Source organism: Neopelma chrysocephalum, unplaced genomic scaffold (genome assembly GCF_003984885.1).
Source record: "Neopelma chrysocephalum unplaced genomic scaffold, ASM398488v2 Primary Assembly neopelma1_80b, whole genome shotgun sequence".
Classification (NCBI taxonomy): Eukaryota; Metazoa; Chordata; class Aves; order Passeriformes; family Pipridae; genus Neopelma; species Neopelma chrysocephalum.
This window is the reverse complement of record NW_020897742.1, coordinates 6,777,099-6,790,347: the sequence shown is the minus strand read 5'-3', so window position 1 is coordinate 6,790,347 and position 13,249 is coordinate 6,777,099. Positions and strand designations below refer to the sequence as shown.

General features: G+C 37.8%; 1 protein-coding gene across 5 annotated transcripts in view; it reads left to right on the top strand.

The window, feature by feature from the left end:
* ASAP2 (ArfGAP with SH3 domain, ankyrin repeat and PH domain 2) overlaps positions 1 to 13,249 on the top strand; it is an 81,926-nt gene that overhangs the window by 67,232 nt on the left and 1,445 nt on the right. For 2 of the 5 annotated variants that reach the window (XM_027690322.1, XM_027690318.1), the window contains 7 exons: positions 131 to 198; positions 719 to 832; positions 2,912 to 3,167; positions 5,633 to 5,794; positions 6,676 to 6,844; positions 8,236 to 8,303; positions 9,472 to 9,581. In XM_027690322.1, the coding sequence (XP_027546123.1) occupies positions 131 to 198; positions 719 to 832; positions 2,912 to 3,167; positions 5,633 to 5,794; positions 6,676 to 6,844; positions 8,236 to 8,303; positions 9,472 to 9,581 (947 nt within the window). Of the gene's footprint in view, positions 1 to 130; positions 199 to 718; positions 833 to 2,911; positions 3,168 to 5,632; positions 5,795 to 5,948; positions 6,059 to 6,675; positions 6,845 to 8,235; positions 8,304 to 9,471; positions 9,582 to 13,249 lie in introns of those variants that run through there. The other 3 variants (XM_027690321.1, XM_027690319.1, XR_003535375.1) reach the window with 2 other exon arrangements.

The following is a 13,249-nucleotide window of genomic DNA, read 5'->3' as shown; positions in this document are numbered from 1 at the left end:
AAGAAGGAAAGAGATGAGTTTTAGAGTGTTGATCTAGTACTTCACTATGTATCTGCAGGTTTGTCTTTAGTAATGGACATGTTAATAGTGACACTGCTCATCATATATTTCTTTTCTTGCTGTAATATAGCAAATGAAGCAGGAGAGACGCCACTAGATATAGCTAAACGTTTAAAACATACTCACTGTGAAGAGTTGGTGAGTATTGTCTTTCCATGTCTGCATTTATAAGCAAAATCATGTCTGAACATTTAACAGTTTACAATTGAATAATCAGTTAATATATTCTAGACACAATAATGGTATGCCAGAAATAGTTATATCCTTAGAAATAGTTATAGGCTTTTAAGAAGAAAGTTATATTTCTCTTTAAATGCATCAGAAATGCTAAAATTCTCGGGGCCAGGGGACAATTCTGTTTGAGCTATTAGTCAGAGATCCACAAGTAAGATTGCCTCAGTAAGTTTTCAGATGACACTGGTGTTGATCTGCTGGAGGGTAAGAAGGCTCTGCAGAGGGATCTGGACAGGCTGTATTTATTTGTGTTGTATTTGGTACCACAGCTTAATTCTTTAAATTTACCTGAATGCAGTAACTTTCCACATTACTGAAATCAAGATTCCTTCTATATGTGGGCTTTGTTTGTTTTTAAATATGCTGTTTAAAAATAAGTACTGCACATAACATAGGTGTCAACAGTCATCTTGTTTTTCCTTAGCTTACTCAAGCACTGTCTGGAAGATTTAATTCTCATGTTCATGTAGAATATGAGTGGCGGTTACTCCATGAAGATCTGGATGAAAGTGATGACGATGTGGATGAAAAGCTGCAGGTTTGTATCAGCATTATTTTTCTGAACACATACATGTGTAAGTATGATGCTCATAATTATTTCAGTAACGTTGTGTTTTACTATGGTGCTTTTTACTTCTGCATGACGTTTTATATTTCTATCGCAGTATTTATGTATTCCTATATATTGTATCACCATTCAGATAATAACAGCACTAATGATGACCTTTTTGAGAAAGCAGCTTGAAACTTCTAGAGGTTCCATTTTTTTCCAGCTGTAAAAATTTTTAGTAATTTACAACTAGAAATCCCTTTCTAGCATGCTCTAAATTTGTATATTTGATCTATTCTTTTCCTTCACTTCCTTCATTGTTGCCAGTTGCCTTCTGCAGTTGAGTGTCCTCTTTTTGAGTCACTGAGCTCCATCTGATATCGGAAGGTATCTGCTACTCAGCAATGAGGCTAAAGTAATGAAGATCCTACTTTGCTGCCCATTATTAATAGGTTTATGCTGCAGGGACTTCTGAAAGGAGATTAAGGAACATTAATCACAGACTGTAGTCTGTGACTACGTTGAATGCATGGGTGAATACTGCTGTTGCTTAGGATCACATTAGAGTTTTGTTTATAACTGTCAAGCTGTTGGGCTTGTCTTGCTGGTAAAGCAATTGAATAGATTTTGTAATGTTTGCCAGAAAAGATCCTGTCTGAAATTTGAGTTCTTTTAGTCCAGAGTATTTAATATAAAAGAGAGTCTAACCCAAAAGAAGGTTAAGACAATTCAACTGGTTTCTGCTGCTACTGCACAACCTGGCTGCCTGGTCCTACCTCAGTTTTGCCTCCATTGTGACACTTTTGTCCCTGTATTGAACTGCTTCAGTTTGGTGAACCAGTGAAAAGCTGAATCAACAATGCAAAACCAGAATTTTCTAATGGTTTAGAAAGCAGAAGTGTGGGCTTAAACAAGGACAGGGCAGTGGAGAGATCAGGGAATGGAGAGTGTCAACCAGTGAGTGAGGCTGCTAAACCAAAGTAAGGGTAGGGATTAATGTGTCTGGCTGTCACGTACAGCATTCTGATAAATCTTTGCACTATAATGCTGTGCTATAGCATGTCTAAAGGCGCCACGTGATCAATCCAGAGTAAGCATTGAATATATTCAGAGGAAAATTGATTGCTTGTTAGTGATACTCTTGGTGTAAATCTATTCTGCCTAAATGCTATTACTGTAAATGGTTATTTTAATTTCATACAGGCAGCATGTCAGCGATGTGTTTATCTAGTACTGTTTCTGAAAGAACATTTATGTTCTCTGGGCTGTGGATTGTTACAGCCCTTTCCTGTAGTAGCCACATGAATTTGTAACTGCAGTTATTTTAATTGTGATTTGATAGCAATAATTACTTTGCTTGCTCTTGAAACAGGAAGAATAATGCTAAGTGCAGATGATTGCTGTAAATCTCAAAGACAACTAATTAGATCTCCTTTAATAATGTACATGGGATGAGCAACGTTCCATCCAAGCTGCCAATTGAAGTAATCTCCTGAACTTGTCCAGCAATACTAGTGAGCTGAAAAGAGTTCCTGAGAACTTTTTGCTCCTAATTTGCTCTAGGCTGAGCTACAGGTAGAATACCTGGATGCAGTTGAGTCTGGGTTTTGAGATCATGATCATCTATTTGGGTTTTAGCACTGCTGAATTTCAGATGAAGCTTAGGATCTTCAGTTGTTTATTTAGTTTTGAAAATATTGCCAGGCATTTTGATGCAGAGAATCTTTACTTGATCTGATCTGATTATCAGTATTGATTATCTATAGGAGTATAGTCCTGTGTATATAAGGATACAATATTATCCTACAGGAGTATACTAGAGGAGAAATGAGAATATATTAATTGTTTTGAAATGCAGTTCACATTTAATCTTTTTTTGTTTATGTGCACAGTTACTTTGTCTTGAAGAGGACAGAATGTAGGTTTTAGATTACGTATTAAAAGCAACAAAAATGCATTTTAGAAGCCATTTTTTCTTTATAGAAACTAATAACTTTCTATCAACAAGTAAATAAAATGAGTACAACTAATGTGGTAATTATGAGTTCTTTTGTTATTGTGTTTAAGCAACCCAGTCCCAATCGGAGAGAGGACAGGCCTGTCAGCTTCTACCAACTTGGGTCAAACCAACTTCAGCCTAATGTAGCATCCTTGGCAAGAGATGCAGCGAACATTGCTAAGGATAAGCAAAGAGGGTTTATGCCAAGTATATTACAGAATGAAACATATGGAGCAATACTTAGTGGCAGTCCACCTCCCGTTCAGCCTGCAGTACCTGTTACAAGTAGTGCACCTCCTCTACCTCCAAGGAATATTGGCAAAGGTACTAACAGCAGAAAATACCATTGTATATTAGAGGAATGGGATCATAACTTTTTTTTTAAATGTTTATATTTTTAGGTTTTCTTTTACAGTTGTTTTGCACAGGTAAGTATTGGAACGGTTTACTGATGACTTCATTTTATATACTTGAAGTGAATTTGCTCAACCTATTCTGAGTGATTTTTAGTGTATCTACAAGAAAGTGCACAACAGTGTTTGAGAAAACAATACCCAAATAATCTCACTAGAGTTAAACCATTTATTAGAAGGAGGCCTGCAATTAATTTAGTTAAACAATTTTTTTGTTATATTTCATTTTTTCATACTTGAAGATGTTGTTGTCAGAGTTCAGTTTAAAGATACAATTTCAATAGCATTTGTCTGCTGTGAAAATTTGTTTAAGACCTCGAAGAATGAAAAATGTGTGCAGAACATGAGATTATAACATTGCAAAGTCTTCTCTTAATATATGCTTCAAGGTTGTTGAAATAAAGGTATAAGTGTCATGATGTGGAGACAACCCTAATTGGATAGCTGAAAATACAACTACCAATTACTAGTTAGATCATTAGAACAATGTAAAATGTATGTGTCTTGTCCTGATTCAGAAGGGTTGTGTGCTTGCAAAATCTACCATTAAAGCTGATGCTGTGAATTTCATTCTTATCTTCATATGTAATCTGTTTGACCATAGTAAAGAAGCATAGAGAAATGTGTATAGGTCCCCTTTGTACAGGTCATGTTCGGTGTTCCATTGTTTTAATACCTTTATTAATCCACCAGCTTTCATAGATGCTAAATTTATGTAAAGTTCAAATAAAGAAAAATTACCATTAAACACATGGTTTTCTATGGTGCTGTAAATCAGAATCCATAAAAGGAGATATGATCAGGGAATGTTCCAGGCACACATGGGTTTCTGCCTTTGGGAGCACTGTGCAGAAGTCAGAATGCAAGTCTCCGTGTACCAGTGATTGTGTTTAAGATGGCAGATTGTAGTGTAGTATGAAAAGTCAGTTACTGCTCTCACAGGAATGGCTTCAGCACAGAAGTTGGGTTAAAATATATTATTTTGGGAGTAGAAAAACTGAGAACAACAGAACAGCATGGCTTACTTTAAAAGGATAGCATGAGACTGGGGGAAGTTTAGTAGCATATAAAACTTAACCAAGGTGGGATTCCTTTCCTCTAGCACTTTCATATGAACTCTAAACTTAATATCTCAATAATGTTTTTTTATTTGATGGAAAGCAATGTTTCCCCCACCAAACAGGAAAATTGACAGAAGGAGCTGTTAAACAAACACTTTGTTTAACTGTTAGAGTCTATCTCTGAATTAGTAATACAATTGCATAGTTAAAAAGACTTTTACCTTTTGATATTATTTTAATCATGGCTAACCATACTATTTTACCAACTGTTTGCCCTTGATTAAATGGCACTTTTCAAATAGTGTCATTTTAATTTCATTCCCAACCCCAGACTTCTTGGCACCGCTATAATACAACTCATGCCAGGAAGACATGCTGCCTGCCTGAGATTATTAACTCATGTTCTTTACTCTAGCAATGTATTAGCCTGTTAATTTATATTCTTAGTTAAAAGCTATATTTGTATCATCAATCTTAGCTTGTTGTTGATTGCTGGTGTTGTTGATGTTATACTTATGGTGTATTATTACTCCTTTATCCTCATAGCTTTAGGCAGTTCTCCAAGTCTTCTGAGCCTTTTATGCTTTTCCCTGCAACCTAATATTTATTCATACCTTACTCTGTTTCATCTTTTCTTAATATGATGCTCATGTGCAGAGTAGGGAGAAGTGGCATAATATGTGCAAAATATTGGCCTTTATGTGCAAAATATTGGCCTTATGAAGAAAACCTGTAGCGTGTTTTTATGAAATGAGGAGGCAGCTCTTCAGCCTAAGAATGGAGTCATTATGAAGGCCCTGAAGAAGTCATACTTTGTAACTGTTTCACAACTAGTTACTATAGCTTCTTGCTTGGGTGAAATTCAGAATTACAGTTTTACGTTGTCTCCAAGTCAAAACTGATGTTTCGCTTTGAGTGAGCAATGTGTACTAATGCTTGTGCGAGCATGAGGTCCTTTTCTTGCAGTACCTGAGAAAATAACAGTCATCAGTCAGAGATTAAAGAAGGTAGCAAGACTTGCCTTGTGTCTTCTTGTTGAGAAACCTCTGCTTTTTTAAAGTGTTGACATATTCTAAAATAATGACTGGAGACAAATTTCACTTAGGTAAAATATTAGAAGTTTCTGGTTGAAGTCTTGCTGAGTAATTTTTACACCAGACTGATTTCTGCTCTGGCTTTCCAGCAGGATGTAGTGGTTCCTATTGCTGATTATAGTGGTCTGGCTGCACCATTTCTAAAAGCACGGGTGTGAATATTAACACTTTGTGCTTAGGGTAAGCAATAATAATAATACAGTATTTTCCTCTCTTTTTAGTTCAGCCTTCAGTTCTTGGCAGTGGTATTCAGACAATTTCTTCATCTAATGCAATGTGGAAGACAAATTCTTTAGGAGTGGAAAGTATAAGCAGGCAGAGGTCTTCATCTGATCCACCAGCTATTCATCCCCCTGTGCCGCCATTGCGTGTAACATCTACAAGTATGTTTCCACTTTCCCCTGTTTTCCCTTCTGCTGTATCTAATCATAGTTGGCTTATTTTTCCATTTCCACAACTCATACTTCCTCTTTTGGTGACTGTAGCTTTGGCCTGTCATTCCCATCCAGTAACAAACTGTCTTCTCTGATGTTCCAGTGAGGACTGTATGGTGTAGTGCAGGGTCAGCAGGAAATACCATCTATTACTAGATCTAAAGAACTCATCACTTTATAGTTTCAATGCTGCATTTCTCACTAGTTGTAAAGGTGAGTGTTACATGTAGGCCTGGGGCTGTGTCTCCACGTTGTGCTCGATTCTTGCAGACTGTTGGAGTGCAAAAAGTTGTTTTAATGCACTGCCAGCTGCTGTTGTGGTGGTTTCAATGGAAATTTTAATTAATTGCTAAACCTAATGTGAAGTTAGTTGTTAACAGGATTTTAAGCAAAGATGTTCCCCTAAATAAAATTTCTCTGATATTATTCATTCAGTTACTTTTCCACAAAACACAAACTGAAGGCCTTGACTGAGCAAATAATATTAGCACTTTAAATATATTCTGATCTGCTGTTTTCAAGAATATGACTGACTTTGGTAAGAATTTTCTTTGCTTGTTCTTTAATGGTGAATGAATTTAAGTTCTTGTGAGCTCTCTGACCTTGACTAGGTGAAAAAAAAGGTAAACCTCTTTCCAAAGAGGTCCTCCTTCCAATGGAAGGATTGCATTCTGTTAAAGGTATTGATTGCATGTAGTAAGGCATTTTTCTTAGATGGGGGTAAGTCCTGGAACAGGGAGAACCTATGATGAGAACCCAAGAAACAAAATGAGAAACAAAATGGTAAATAGAAGTTTAATTCCATTTTGTTGTCTAACTTTCCTCTATAGATGTACTTTCTCCAGCACCACCACCTCCAGTGGCAAAGACAGCCAGCATTATAGAAGCTCTGAACCAGCAATCAAAACAGCAACCAACTCCTCCACAAACTAAGCCAACCCCACCACCATTGCCCCCACAACCTCCAAGTAGAATCTCTCAAAGAAAGCCTATTCCTGGGTAACTGATGTCCTTTTAGTATTTAATATACTTCATCATTATTAGCAACTTATCAACTTTATGATATATAGCATACAAGTAATCTATAAAGCATGCATACTTCTGCCAGTCATGTGTTCCAGAGTATGGCAATGAATAAAGGCAGACCCTAAGGAAGCAGATGACAAGGATTTCTATAGTAAAAACAAGACAGCCTAGTGATTTAAGATTGTATGACTTACAGAATATCTCCAGAATGGTTAGCTGTGATGGAAATAACAAGCCACAAAGAATAATTGATTCCTAATTCTCATCTGATAAAAAAGAAGAGATAATGGGATCTAATGTCTGATTGTGCCATTTTCCATTTTTTGCTCACATGCTTTATGTAAGTTCTGTTGCTTTCAATCTTTTCACTTGTAGAGTGAAAGTAGAGAAGTAGAGAGACCTGGAACAGAAAAAGTAATTTTTAAATTTGTAAAAAACTAAGTTAGGAGGGAGAAGTGTACTGGAAAACAGAATCATATCCAAAGCATCCTTGACAAACTGGAGTGGTAGTCAAGGGAGAAGAGGGATGTCATTCAGTAAGCAATACTTAGTAATTAAGAACAATCAACTACAGAAATGAAGCATGGAGAGCAGCAGAGTATGGGTAAGCAAAAGTCCTTAGAAGAAGGATCTATAAGGACACAGTGAATCATAAATAAAAGCAGGTCAGACAACTTGTGCTGTTGTGGAAGAATTAAAAGAGAAATGGTATTGCTTCACTATAGCCTGAAAACTATAGGAATTAATCCTCCCGATTGACTCAACTTCAGTAGTGCCTCAGTGGGACTGCTGTGTTCAGTTTGGGGCATTACAGCAAAAGAAAGATACAGAATAGTGAGGCGGAAACCAGGGGAGGTCAATAAGGTAATGAGAAGTCTAGAAAATAGGATCTTTGAGAAAAGTTTGGAAGAAATAATGTTTCATTCACAAAATGGGACTGAAAGACGTAAGCAGTCTTGAGCCTTTAAGTTCCTTTTCTAGCCCTTTTATTGCATATGCCATACCAAGTAGAAGGAAGACACAACTTCTTGAGGCTTGCTATAATGCACGGGCTAACATGGATACATAATTTTAACCAAAAACAAATTGAAAAATAGTGAAAGGAACTTCAGAACTTGGGGAAAAACACAAATTGCATTAATTGCACCTATATTATTCTTCTCCCTTTTTTAAATTAAGTGCAACTTTCAATTGGCGTAATCAAAAACACAGAAGAAAAGTAGTATTTTTAAAAGCAAAATAGCTGTCACCAGAATATACTGAAGACATGCCAAGACTTTTATAATTTGGAAAGAACTTTGTATTGTTGCATTTCAAGTTCTTGTTTGTTTCTGAAATAGATCGATTTCTCACTTTCTGCACAGGACTGAGAAGTCATCTGGCTTAACTAACAAAGGGCAGACCAGAGGACCTGGGTCTCTACAACAACCCGGTAATTGTGGTTTAGAAATTAGTTCTATTGTAATTAAGCTATCATTATAACAATCTAAAGGAGAGTGTGGGTTTGTGGTGTTTGTTTTTCTAATTTACCTTGCACGTTTAAATACAGTCAGTACCAACATTCTTCTTGATGTAGGCCCTGATGCCAAGTTCTTGATATACTAGTTCTTCTTCATGAACAGAGTTATGGGCCAGTTAATGTAAATAATGGGGCCATGTAATAAGCAGAATCACAGAATGGTTGAGGCTGGGAGGGACCTCCCTAGGTCGTCTGGTCTAACCCCTCTCCTCAAGCAGGACAGCAAGAGTGGATCACTCAGGACCATGCCCAGAGAGCTTTTGAGTGTCTCCAAGGACAGAGACTCCACAACCTCTCCAGGCAACCTGTGCCAGTACTGGGTCACTCTCACAGTAACATTATAAAAAATTTAGTTTGCTCTGTGGTTTGCATGTGTCATAAACAAGGCATCAGATACACATTTTAGAATAGAAAGATGTGTTTCTGGTTTGAAAATCTAAAGCTCATACAAGTTTCACTTTTAATTTAATTGCAAATCGATATTGCTCTTTTCATGGTAATAAAGAGTTTGTTCATTATTCATTCTGCGCTTTTCATTGTCCAAAGTAACTACTGCTTTGGGACATTACAGTAATGTGATCTCCGTAAAATCTCTACGGTAAAGTTTGTGTAGATTCTGTGGTGGTTGTAGTGGAATTTCTCCTGCCCTGTTTTCCTTCCCACTATATATTTTATGTTCATTTATTTTTACTGTGATTCTTTTTTGTTTCTTCTTGACATATCTAAGGGGAATTTGCTAATGCCTGTCATCTGTGTCAGGAGTCTCCTGTGAAGAATACAGCATCTTGATAATTATGGCCTTTAGTCAGAAAGAAGGGTTCTAACAGTACACAGTCTGTACTGAAGGAATGGGGAGATGATGTATTTGGTTTTGCCCTCATCTATTATATAGGTTTATCTTATTGGTAAGGAAAAGAATAGAAAATTCTGTTCAGTTATTTAGAAAGAACCATTAAAAATTAAATACTTATGGAATATAAAAATATTTGTGTCCTTTAAAGAATAATTCATTTGGCTTCAAATGATACCATTACTTTTTTTTTTAAGCATGCCTAATATTTACTTGGTTTACTTACCTTAGCAGGAGAGTCGTCTTCTGTATGCGACGTTCCAGGAACACAGGCTGGTTCTACAACAAATACTTTGGCACAAATCCAGCCACCAGCACCAATGCCAAGGAAATCACAAATAGTAAGTACAAAATCTGGCATTTGATTTAATTAAATCTGCATTCTATTAAACACACCGGACATGATTGTGTATCCTATTATGGAGAAAGTGTGAGAATCATGAAACATACGGAGCCTGTATCCTGTGTTTAAGTATATGTGTGACTTGTACTAAGTATTTATGAAAATTTTGTTTTCCTTGAATTTCCTCTAAGATAGTATGTGATTTTTAAATTTAAAAAACCAAACCAAACCAAAACCCAAAAAAACAAAGAGAAACCAAAGAAAAGAAGTATGGATTCCTTGTGGTGATCAAATGTGTCCAATTCACAGAATGTATGGTTTGACTTACTGAGGATAAATAAGCTTTATGAGTTAGTCATTCATAGGTGAGCTTGTTGAATGAGTCACTTGTAAGTAACACGTAGCTTCATTCTTAATCTGTAGTGAATTAAGTAATAAGGGAACTCTGGTGCTTACTTCTATAATGGAAGCAGATATACTCATAGTTGTTCATGTAGGTAGATGAAACGGCTTCAGACAAGGCTAGTAGGAGTCAAGCTCAAAAGAAAAGAAACTGATTCCTTGTGCAGTTTGTTCTCTTTGCATCTCTTTGATGTGCATTCACCTGGTGACAGGAGAGAAATCTCTTGGTAAGCACATCCCCAACAGAAAGCAGTTGAAGGGGAATGCCTGGACATATTCTGTATTTTTCTTCTCCACCTTCCCCGAACCTTATAGTGACTGTTAGAAAAGCGATTCTGGATTTCGATGGACTCTTGATCTGATGGTGTAGCCTTTTTGTGCTCCTACTTGCTATTTTCAATCTAGGACCATGAGTGGTAACACACATATTAGTGTCAGTACCTGTATTCTTATACTGGTGTAGGTAAAGGGATGTATTTCCAGATGTAGTGGAGCTGTACATTATGTGTAGTTAGCTAGGTTTTTGATCCTTGCTCTAATTTTCTGTTGCTTTCTTGTGTGATAGAGATAAAACATCTATATCCTTGATCATGGCAGTATTTCTCTGCAGTAAGCAAGTCACAATATAGAGTCCATACTTTCTGAGATGATGCATGTGACCAGGTCTGGGCTGTTTCATGCTTTACATTCTGTTTAGGAGTGTGGTTCAGTGGGTAAATAATAAACAGAGAGGTAGGACGTGTTCTTTCTGGCTCTGTGATGGTCTTATTAATGGGCTGTAATGAAAAGACCTACCTTCTTCAGTCCTGTCTCTCTCCCTTCATCCATTTTTCCTTAGCCATGTCCACTGAAATAGCAATTCCAGAACAGACTTCATTGTGTTTGTGTGCATAGCCTGACATGCTGGTCCTGAGTTCTTAGAACCCCTATTAGCTGTTTCTCATGTTGAGAAGCCTTGGAGACGTCTGCAGTTCATCTTGCATTAGTTGGGAGTACAAAATTTTCTGGTTTCTTGCCTCCCCTACTTGTTCAACCAAGTTACTGTCTGTCATGCATTAAAATAACTTTCATGTTTTAGGCCATAACAAAATTAAGTGGTCTAAGTAGTGTAAAGTGGAAAATCTATCCCTTTTGCTTACATTGTCATATTTACTTTGTGAAGCTGTTGGATCCTAATCACAGTTTCTTCCACATGTGCTGGGATTCAGGTGTGAGCAGTGGGTACACATCTGTTGGTTCTGAAACAGCTCCTTACTTGATTTTCTGTATAAATTGTTGTAGTTTCTGTATTGTTCTCTCCTCTTTATTTTTTTTATTTTATAGGACAAAATGCTTTAATTATGAGTGAATGGGCTGTTCTGACTAGTTTGTAGGGTCAGCATCTTCATTGTTTAATATTAATTACATAGTATGAAGAACAAATATGACTTTCCAGATCTCTCTAGAGCTTCAGTGGGGTGAATTTTGTGACTGAGAAAATCACCTGGGTGACTTTCTTCTGTCACAGGACAGAGAAGTAAGGGAAAACCTGGCTCAGGGAGTGTGTGCTAGTTAAGGTACTTTAGCTTAATCAATCTAGCTAAAGCACCTTATCTGAGATTTACTCAAGGGCCCCTCAGCTAAAGAGCTTTAGCTAGATCAGTCTAGCTAAAGTTCTTTGGCTAAATTGCTCCATTTAGCCTTTTACTCCAGCACTTTTTGCTAAGTCTTTACCCTGCCAGAAAATCCAGAGGACAGCCCAGATTTAGAAAATGATTGCGGAAATGTGAGTAAAGAAAAGACGAGTCTAGCTGTTTATGCACATGTAGCCAGTGGCTTATCTCCTATACAGTGCATTTACCCAATAACCTGTTTAACAGATGGAAATTCTTGATTCATCTTTTTTTTTTTTCTTTTTTTTCCCAATATGTTATTTAGATTTTTGAAATCAGACTGTAGATACATGGGAAACTTCCCTGAAAGATTTTATTCCTCTGGGAATGAGATCTGTTTTCATTTCCTTGCCTTCTAAAGAACAAGAAATACCTGTAGTTACTGCACTTTGAAGTTATCCGTTTTATCACCCTTGTACTGATGTGAAGCTTTTTCCTTTTGACTTAAAAGGTGGTTGTGGCTCAGACTGTTGCTTGTCTGAGAGGGAATGTCTCCAAAATTGCTGTGCTGCTGTGCCAGGCTGACAGTTTGCAGGGGTGCAAGAGCCTCAGGGTGTGCCTGCCCTGGGCAGGCCAGGCTTTACATTGGAATACAAATGGATACTTACAGAACAGCATAACCATCATTCTGCCTCTCTCCTTCCCCATCCACATTCCCCATTTTTTTTTTCTGCACGGTGCTCAGTTCTAACAAAGCAGCACATTAAGAGCCTGTTGGGCAGTACTGTCCACAGCAGAGCATTTTGCTGGTAGAGAATTGTGAATGGAATCTCTTCTCCCTCTACAAGCTTCCTGCTCCATGGCTGACCTAACTAGAGTGTGGGACCAGTCTCTGGGGGGCTCCAGGATGGTGATGAAACCATCTTTTCCTTATCCCATCTGCAGTTTCTGTCCCAAACACTCACTGTATTAAGAGCCATCTCTGACCTAAATGGCACTTACAGCTCTGCTCTGGCATCTTAGAGTGGAAAGGAGCAATTTTTTCTCCCTATGCCTGGGAAAAGGGTAGACTTGTGGTAGAAAGCTTACAGTCTGCTTCCAGGTCCCGTGTCTCTTCACCTGTGCTGGGTTGTTTTGCATGGAAACACTGTGTAGGCAGCATTATTGTTGGTCTGCAACAAAGGATGAGGAGACTGAAAACAAACACAGCAGGCAACTGGGTTGCACTGGGAGAGCTGTGAGATTAGGATGGTGGATTCCGTGAAACCAGAGCAAAACAATTTTGGTATCATTTAACACAGAACACAGCTAGGCTTGGAGTCCCACTGCCACACTGGAATTGCAACTCCTTACTAAACTTTCCCTTTGAAAGAGTTGCCAAACGACTCTTGTGGCTGGTAGTCTTCAGAGCACTGCTGAGAGGCAGAGGATGTTTTGGAGGGTTTGTACACTACTGAAGTGGGTTTAGCAAACTAAGAAGGGGTGTATTGGCAGGTGGCTCAGGCCTCCCCCTGATAATGCTGCTGCTGCTACCCTTGCTGCACAGAACTCAGTCCTGATCACCTCATCTTCTGAACAAAACTGTGCTCACTGCAGTGATGTAGAGCTCTGAAGACAGGTTTGGGTGAGCCAAAATGGAAGATTTCTAAGGGAAACCTGGCCCATGTTGTTG